Here is a 10,373-nt window from a genome sequence, read left to right as displayed (position 1 = left end):
GAATCTGCAGCTGTTCAGCATGAATGAATCTATCTAATCCGTCCATCAGCACAGCCAGAGACATCAGCCGAATATCATAAAATACTGCCATATCTGTCCGAAAGAACAGATGTTCAATTACAGAGAGAAGGTTTAATACACACAAATATCGAAATGAAAGAATCTTTCGAGTCGAATCTTTTTGAATGATTCACTCACGATTCGGCTGCGATTAAAAGCTATCAAGAGGTAAGCTCATCAGTGATTATAATATAACGACTTAAATTGCAGTTTGTTCGTCACATAAAGCTATCATATGAATAAATAACTATATTAATATAACGGACGAGTCGTATTAGATCACTTTTATGATGTTTTTTTGTCTTTTATTATTATAATTTTTTTGCGTGACAGCCCCCAGTAGGCTAACGTTACTCATTCACTTTCATTACATCGACAAGAAGAGTCTCCATTAGGCTACATATTCAAAAATGTCCCTTTGTCTTCCACGGAAAGTAAACTTAAGGGTTTGCACATGAAGGTGAGTAAATGACGGCAGAATTATCATTTTTGGAAGAACTAGTCCTTTAATATGCATTTCAAGGATGATATTATGCATCGTCTGCAGAGCTAACGTTACTTACACAAAATAACATCTAAAGCGCATGTGACGAAGACAATATCTTTATGAACTTCAGAAAAATATTTATTAGATTTAGGTAGGTATTAACTAACAGACAGACAAACAGTTATATTCAAAACAACCCCAAATCTTACTAACTTACCATGATAAAGTGCATTTAAACAGATCCAACAATAAAATGAAGACAAAACATTATCTGTCGATATCGATCTGTCTGTATAATGTTGGCCACTGAGAGTATAATGGAAATATAATTAACCATAAACCAACATGAGACTTCAAGTCTTTTAAATAAATGATTCTCTCTTCTTTTGGTAAAGAATAAGATACCAGTTCAGGGTTCCTCTTTCGGCTGTTGTTGCAGCCAACTGCACAACATATTGCAGGCATTAGTGAGACCGGCGGTCGCAAAGATGGCGGCGCAAAGCTACAGTGACGTCATGTGAATCGAATGAATAAACAAGCTACAGTTAGTCCAAAATGCCGCCGCTAGAGTTCTTACGAGATCAAGAAAATATGATCATATAACACCGATTTTATCATCACTGCATTGGTTACCTATAAAGTTCCGTATTAATTACAAGGTATTGCTACTGACTTATAAAGCCCTAAACGGCTTAGCTCCAGTCTATTTAACGGATCTTCTATCGCCCTATAATCCATCGCGCTCTTTAAGATCACTAAATTCAAGGCTTTTGGTCATACCTAGGATATTCAGAACCACCAAAGGAGGGAGAGCATTTTCACATTTGGCTCCAAAACTCTGGAATAGTCTTCCTGATACTGTTCGTTGCTCAGACTCGCTCTCCCAGTTTAAAACTAGATTAAAGTCGCATCTCTTCAGCCAGGCATTCATATAATCCCACAGTTCAAACTACAATCCGGCCTCTAGCTCATAAATGCCAGAGGAGAACTGGCCCCCGACTGAGCCTGGGTTCTCCCAAGGTTTTTTTTTCTCCATTAGGTCACCTGATGGAGTTTTAGGACACCATTAGGTCACTTGATGGAGTTTTTCGGTTCCTTGCCACTGTTGCCTTTGGCTTGCTCAGTTGGGGATATTTTGGGGATATTTAATTTAATTTTATCAATCAATAAATTCCTCTTGAAATAAACTTTGTTGTATTATTTAAATTTAATACTGTGAAGTTGCTTTGATACAATCTGTATTGTGAAAAGCGCTATACAAATAAACTTGACTTGACTTGACACGCTCACAGGTAACACGCTCGCGCTCACAGGTAACACGCACGCGCTCACAGGTAACACACGCACTCACAGGTAACACACACGCGCTCACATGTAACACGCACGCTCACATGTAACATGCGCTCACGGGTAACACGCGCGCTCACATGTAACATGCGCTCACGGGTAACACGCGCGCTCACAGGTAACACGCACGCACGCTCACAGGTAACACGCGCGCTCACGGGTAACACGCACGCACGCTCACAGGTAACGCGCGCTCACGGGTAACGCGCGCTCACGGGTAACGCGCACGCTCACAGGTAACACGCGCGCTCACAGGTAACACGCACGCTCACAGGTAACACGCGCACTCACAGGTAACACGCGCGCTCACAGGTAACACGCGCGCTCACAGGTAACACGCGCACTCACAGGTAACACGCGCACTCACAGGTAACACGCACGCACGCTCAAAGGTAACACGCGCGCTCACAGGTAACACGCACGCTCACAGGTAACACGCACGAGCGCTCACGGGTAACACGCACACGCTCACGGGTAACGCGCGCTCACGGGTAACGCGCACGCTCACAGGTAACACGCGCGCTCACAGGTAACACGCGCACTCACAGGTAACACGCGCACTCACAGGTAACACGCACGCACACTCAAAGGTAACACGCGCACTCACAGGTAACACGCACGCACGCTCAAAGGTAACACGCACGCTCACAGGTAACACGCGCGCTCACAGGTAACACGCGCACTCACAGGTAACACGCACGCACGCTCAAAGGTAACACGCGCGCTCACAGGTAACATGCGCGCTCACAGGTAACACGCACGCTCACAGGTAACATGCGCGCTCACAGGTAACATGCGCGCTCACAGGTAACACGCACGCTCACAGGTAACATGCGCGCTCACAGGTAACATGCGCGCTCACAGGTAACACGCACGCTCACAGGTAACACGCACGCTCACATGTAACATGCGCTCACGGGTAACACGCACGCTCACAGGTAACACGCGCACTCACAGGTAACACGCAGGCACGCTCACAGGTAACACGCACGCTCACATGTAACATGCGCTCACGGGTAACACGCACGCTCACGGGTAACGCGCGCTCACGGGTAACGCGCACGCTCACAGGTAACACGCGCGCTCACAGGTAACGCGCACTCACAGGTAACACGTACGCACGCTCAAAGGTAACACGCGCGCTCACAGGTAACACGCGCTCTCACAGGTAACACGCACGCACGCTCAAAGGTAACACGCGCGCTCACAGGTAACACGCGCACTCACAGGTAACACGCACGCTCACAGGTAACACGCACGCACGCTCACAGGTAACACGCGCGCTCACAGGTAACACGCGCACTCACAGGTAACACGCACGCTCACAGGTAACACGCACGCACGCTCAAAGGTAACACGCGCGCTCACAGGTAACACGCGCACTCACAGGTAACACGCACGCTCACAGGTAACACGCACGCTCACAGGTAACACGCGCGCTCACAGGTAACACGCACGCACGCTCAAAGGTAACACGCGCGCTCACAGGTAACACGCGCACTCACAGGTAACACGCACGCTCACAGGTAACACGCACGCGCGCTCACAGGTAACACGCGCACTCACAGGTAACACGCACGCTCACGGGTAACACGCACGCTGACAGGTAACACACGCTTATAGGTAACATGCTCGCTCACATGTAACACACACGCGCTCACAGTAACGCACCAAATGTTTCAAACACAAAAGCAGTCAGTTATATTTTGCAGAAAGAAAAAGAAGCCTTTTTTAGGATCATTGAGGAGAATTAAATGCGTTCATTCCCAGATCTCATTACTGTAATGCAGAAACACCAACCTCACCATAACACAAAGTGTTTAAATATATTTTTTTGTGCTGGGCGACTATTAATCGCATCCAAAATAAAAGTTTGTGTTTACATAATATTTTAGCCTTTTTTGGTGCTCATTTTCTAAAACATTTTGACTTTTTAAGTTTAATTAATTTAAAAAAAATTTTTAGAAGAGATGTTTTATAGTCACTGTTTGTATGAATTGCATTCTAATATATTTTTGAACATGCATTATGACTTTGTAAGTTATGACTCCAATCAATTTTTTTTTTTTTTTACTTGTAAATCACATATGTAATCTTGTTGCACCCTGATGCTGATTGATTTAAAAAATATCTTACAGTAATGAGAACAAGATTTCGTTTTGATATATTTAATTTTCATAAAAATAACATCACAATGCAAAATAAAAATCTTTATAATTATGAAACAGGCTTTATTTTATTTATGAAAATATATTTTGTTTTTGGGGTGAAATGAAACTGACTCGTTTAAAGCAGGTGCTCTTTTATAAGATGAAAACACGTGTTCTGCAGGGTTTAAGGATGAATGTATATATGAAAGGGAAGTTGTGATCATCTTTTCTTCCTCTATTGTTCCGTATATCTGAATGAAACGCTTCAGGAACTAGAACAAATGTGGGCGGGGCTTGATTGTGTCTGTGGGGAATTGATTGGATGGTTGTGGTTTGCTATTGGCTGATCTCATGTGAGTGACAGGTTGCCCCGCCCACATCATCAGAGAAGAAAAGAGATGCTAAAGAGGAACTGATTCTGATTCAAGATTATTAACACAATAATGATGTGCACCGATAAATAATTTATAATAAACACTGCAATATTCCAAAATATTTTTTTTGATTTCGTGTGTTTCTGATATATTTCCAGCTGTAGAGAGTGTGTGTGTGTGTGTTTCAGGAATGACCGCACGTTCCGCTGTGGAGCCGAGGGTTGTGGGAAGAGTTTCTATGTTCTTCAGAGGCTTCAGGTTCACATGAGGATCCACAACGGAGAGAAACCCTTCATCTGCAGCGAGAAGAACTGTGGGAAGAGATTCACCACTGCTGGGAACCTGAAGAACCACAGACGCACACACACTGGTACACACACACACACACACACACACACACACACGCAGCATTATTATATTCATACATGAGGATGTTTATTTATACAGTCAAACCAAAACTTATTCAGACACCAGATATAATTTTTGATATTTTTTTTACTAGTGTGTGCGATTCCGAACCTTTGAGCTGATCACGTTTTGCTGAAGTGTGTTTTCTTTAATTGCTAATGCTCTTTTTACACACAGACTGAACAAAATGAAGCATTGCTGGGTGATTGGTTGAGCTAAACTGGTATTATCTAATTGTGTAGTTAAATTTAACAGCTGACAGATATTCAACATAATTCATGTGTGAGACAGTCTAACAGAAGGACGGACAAAACCAGTCAAATATCAACTGAGTTCATAACTCTGAGTTCTGCTCATATTTTATCACCATTTCTATATAGTCTACCTATTTCTACCTATAGTGAATAAACTGATAATGTGAGAAATGATGAAGATGTCTGAATACATGTTGGTTTGACTGTATGTCTCATAGAATGAAGAATCAATCAAAATGATAGATTTCCTATACAAAAGTTAGATTTGTGAAGGATCATGTGACACTGAAGACTGGAGTAATAATGATGATCACAGGAATAAATTACACTTTACTATATATTCACATAGAAATATATTTAGTTTTACTGTATGTTTCGCACAGCCTTGGTGAGCAGAAGTTCTAAAACATTAACAAATCTTGATTATTCCAGTCTATGCTTACAAGTAATAATTTTTGTTAGTGTTATTGTAAATATTGTAAGTAATGCTTCACATCATTGATGGTGTTTTCAGGAGAAAAGCCGTTCCTGTGTGACGTGGACAGTTGCGGACGATCCTTCGCGGAATATTCCAGTCTGCGCAAACACATGCTCGTACACTCCGGTACGCTCACATGACTTCATGCATTACCTTAGTTTTAGGATCATATGTTTGTAATTGTAGTGTTGATGACTGTGAACAATATCAGTTTGATTCAGTTGTTTTCATGTGGAAATAAATCGGATTGCACATAATAACTGCAGTAATGCACATAATAACTGAAGTAATGCACATAATAACTGCAGTAATGCACATAATAACTGAAGTAATGCACATAATAACTGCAGTAATGCACATAATAACTGAAGTAATGCACATAATAACTGCAGTAATGCACATAATAACTGAAGTAATGCACATAATAACTGCAGTAATGCACATAATAACTGAAGTAATGCACATAATAACTGCAGTAATGCACATAATAACTGCAGTAATGCACAGATAATAACTGCAGTAATGCACATAATAACTGCAGTAATGCACAGATAATAACTGAAGTAATGCACAGATAATAACTGCAGTAATGCACATAATAACTGCAGTAATGCACATAATAACTGCAGTAATGCACATAATAACTGAAGTAATGCACAGATAATAACTGAAGTAATGCACATAATAACTGAAGTAATGCACATAATAACTGCAGTAATGCACATAATAACTGCAGTAATGCACATAATAACTGAAGTAATGCACATAATAACTGAAGTAATGCACATAATAACTGCAGTAATGCACATAATAACTGAAGTAATGCACATAATAACTGCAGTAATGCACATAATAACTGCAGTAATGCACATAATAACTGAAGTAATGCACATAATAACTGCAGTAATGCACAGATAATAACTGCAGTAATGCACATAATAACTGAAGTAATGCACATAATAACTGCAGTAATGCACATAATAACTGAAGTAATGCACATAATAACTGCAGTAATGCACATAATAACTGAAGTAATGCACATAATAACTGCAGTAATGCACATAATAACTGAAGTAATGCACATAATAACTGCAGTAATGCACATAATAACTGAAGTAATGCACATAATAACTGCAGTAATGCACATAATAACTGCAGTAATGCACATAATAACTGCAGTAATGCACATAATAACTGAAGTAATGCACATAATAACTGCAGTAATGCACATAATAACTGAAGTAATGCACATAATAACTGAAGTAATGCACATAATAACTGCAGTAATGCACATAATAACTGAAGTAATGCACATAATAACTGAAGTAATGCACATAATAACTGAAGTAATGCACAGATAATAACTGCAGTAATGCACAGATAATAACTGCAGTAATGCACAGATAATAACTGCAGTAATGCACATAATAACTGCAGTAATGCACATAATAACTGAAGTAATGCACAGATAATAACTGCAGTAATGCACAGATAATAACTGCAGTAATGCACATAATAACTGCAGTAATGCACAGATAATAACTGCAGTAATGCACATAATAACTGCAGTAATGCACAGATAATAACTGCAGTAATGCACATAATAACTGCAGTAATGCACAGATAATAACTGCAGTAATGCACATAATAACTGCAGTAATGCACAGATAATAACTGCAGTAATGCACAGATAATAACTGCAGTAATGCACATAATAACTGCAGTAATGCACATAATAACTGCAGTAATGCACAGATAATAACTGCAGTAATGCACAGATAATAACTGCAGTAATGCACAGATAATAACTGCAGTAATGCACAGATAATAACTGCAGTAATGCACAGATAATAACTGCAGTAATGCACAGATAATAACTGCAGTAATGCACAGATAATAACTGCAGTAATGCACAGATAATAACTGCAGTAATGCACAGATAATAACTGCAGTAATGCACAGATAATAACTGCAGTAATGCACATAATAACTGCAGTAATGCACAGATAATAACTGCAGTAATGCACATAATAACTGCAGTAATGCACAGATAATAACTGCAGTAATGCACATAATAACTGCAGTAATGCACATAATAACTGCAGTAATGCACAGATAATAACTGCAGTAATGCACATAATAACTGCAGTAATGCACAGATAATAACTGCAGTAATGCACATAATAACTGCAGTAATGCACAGATAATAACTGCAGTAATGCACAGATAATAACTGCAGTAATGCACAGATAATAACTGCAGTAATGCACATAATAACTGCAGTAATGCACATAATAACTGCAGTAATGCACATAATAACTGCAGTAATGCACATAATAACTGCAGTAATGCACATAATAACTGCAGTAATGCACAGATAATAACTGCAGTAATGCACATAATAACTGCAGTAATGCACATAATAACTGCAGTAATGCACATAATAACTGAAGTAATGCACAGATAATAACTGCAGTAATGCACATAATAACTGCAGTAATGCACAGATAATAACTGCAGTAATGCACAGATAATAACTGCAGTAATGCACAGATAATAACTGCAGTAATGCACAGATAATAACTGCAGTAATGCACAGATAATAACTGCAGTAATGCACATAATAACTGCAGTAATGCACAGATAATAACTGCAGTAATGCACATAATAACTGCAGTAATGCACAGATAATAACTGCAGTAATGCACATAATAACTGCAGTAATGCACAGATAATAACTGCAGTAATGCACAGATAATAACTGCAGTAATGCACATAATAACTGCAGTAATGCACATAATAACTGCAGTAATGCACAGATAATAACTGCAGTAATGCACAGATAATAACTGCAGTAATGCACAGATAATAACTGCAGTAATGCACAGATAATAACTGCAGTAATGCACAGATAATAACTGCAGTAATGCACAGATAATAACTGCAGTAATGCACAGATAATAACTGCAGTAATGCACAGATAATAACTGCAGTAATGCACAGATAATAACTGCAGTAATGCACATAATAACTGCAGTAATGCACAGATAATAACTGCAGTAATGCACATAATAACTGCAGTAATGCACAGATAATAACTGCAGTAATGCACATAATAACTGCAGTAATGCACAGATAATAACTGCAGTAATGCACAGATAATAACTGCAGTAATGCACATAATAACTGCAGTAATGCACATAATAACTGCAGTAATGCACATAATAACTGCAGTAATGCACATAATAACTGCAGTAATGCACATAATAACTGCAGTAATGCACAGATAATAACTGCAGTAATGCACATAATAACTGCAGTAATGCACATAATAACTGCAGTAATGCACATAATAACTGAAGTAATGCACAGATAATAACTGCAGTAATGCACAGATAATAACTGCAGTAATGCACATAATAACTGAAGTAATGCACAGATAATAACTCTGAGATTAATAAGTGGGTCTGTACAGGAGAGAAGCCTCACGTTTGCTCGATCTGTGGGAAGACATTCTCTCAGAGCGGAAGCAGGAACGTCCACATGAAGAAGAGACACAGCAGAGAAACCGGTAACATCATATTCATAACCATAACCATAATCATACATGTGTGACGTCTGTTTCATGCATGCACACACTACCAGTCAGAAGTTCTAGATCGGTGAGATTATATATGTTTCTGAAAGAGTCTCTTCTGCTCACCAAACCTGCATTTATTTGATCAGAAATACAGTAAAAACAGTGAAATATTATTCTAATGTAAATCATCTGTTTTCTATGTGAATATATAGTAAAGTGTAATTTATTCCTGTGATCAAAGCTGAATTTTCAGCATCATTACTCTTTCTTTGATGAATAGAACAGCATTGATCTGAAATAGAAGCTTATGTAACATTAAACTCTACCGTTCAAAGGTTTGAGGTCAGTAAGAATTTATATTTCATTTTTTGGGGGGGGAGAAATCAATACTTTTATTCATGAAGGACAAATTAAAGTGACAGTAAAGACATTTATAATGGTGCAAAAGATTCTATTTCAAATAAATGCTGTTCTTTTGAAAAAAATGTTTTCAACACTGATAATAATCATATAATAATATTTCACTGTTTTACTGTATTTTTGATCAAATAAACGCAGGTTTGGTGAGTTAGAGACTCTTTCAAAAACATTTTTAAAAATCTTGCTGATCCAAAACCTGTGTGTGTGTGTGTGTGTGTCAGTGTGTGACGAGCTCATGTCAGTCTGAGGGGGCGTGTCTCTGTGTGATTGACAGGTGAAGCGCTCACTCACAGCAGTTTGCTGGAGGCTGATGGCGGCAGTGACTCGATGGTGAACATGAGTCTGCATCACGGCATGTTACGAACACAAGGTGCAGTCCTCTCGATGAGCTTCTGATTACGAGAGAACGCTTCAACACACCAATGCTACATTCTTCTAAATGTCATCATCATGTTAACAAACAAGTATTCATTACTTCAACGAGCTCATTGTTTCTGCTTTAAATCACTACATTGTTTAAATTAATACATCTGAAATACATAACTTAGACAGTCTCCTCTGATGACAGATCACTGTAAACTGTAATATGGACTCATGCACTTCCTGTAAAGCTGCTTTGAAACTGTGTGTTGTGTAAAGCGCTGTAAGCAACATGTGAATTGAGTTGAATTGTCGTCTCACTTCAGATTCGGCGGATCCGGTTCTGACTCCGCCTCCTGACCTGGTCACCATGACGACAGCACACGCCTACAGTGATGACGTGGTGGCGCTGTTGTAGTCCTTGTTTTTGTAAATAAACTATTTTAGGAAACTCA

The 10,373-nt window shown here is 39.1% G+C and overlaps 1 protein-coding gene and 1 long non-coding RNA gene across 4 annotated transcripts in view; both read left to right on the top strand.

Moving 5' to 3' along the window:
• LOC309491527 overlaps nt 1-4,600 on the top strand; it is a 5,514-nt gene extending 914 nt beyond the window's left edge. Inside the window, exons 2-3 of the long non-coding RNA XR_014203162.1 lie at nt 1,882-1,900; nt 3,558-4,600. This is a non-coding gene — a long non-coding RNA (uncharacterized lncRNA). The remainder of the gene's footprint in view (nt 1-1,881; nt 1,901-3,557) is intronic.
• The window catches only part of LOC309491525 (zinc finger protein 410-like), a 24,851-nt gene extending 14,478 nt beyond the window's left edge, over nt 1-10,373 (top strand). For 2 of the 3 annotated variants that reach the window (XM_082190571.1, XM_082190570.1), the window contains exons 8-12: nt 4,607-4,788; nt 5,595-5,684; nt 9,034-9,129; nt 9,833-9,928; nt 10,245-10,373. In XM_082190571.1, the coding sequence (XP_082046697.1) occupies nt 4,607-4,788; nt 5,595-5,684; nt 9,034-9,129; nt 9,833-9,928; nt 10,245-10,336 (556 nt within the window). In that variant the 3' untranslated portion in view covers nt 10,337-10,373. Of the gene's footprint in view, nt 1-4,606; nt 4,789-5,594; nt 5,685-9,033; nt 9,130-9,779; nt 9,929-10,244 lie in introns of those variants that run through there. The other variant, XM_082190572.1, reaches the window with a different exon arrangement.

This window comes from Leuciscus leuciscus (assembly GCF_965113295.1).
Source record: "Leuciscus leuciscus genome assembly, contig: HAP1_SCAFFOLD_323, whole genome shotgun sequence".
NCBI lineage: Eukaryota > Metazoa > Chordata > Actinopteri > Cypriniformes > Leuciscidae > Leuciscus > Leuciscus leuciscus.
This window is presented reverse-complemented; position numbering and strand designations above follow the sequence as displayed.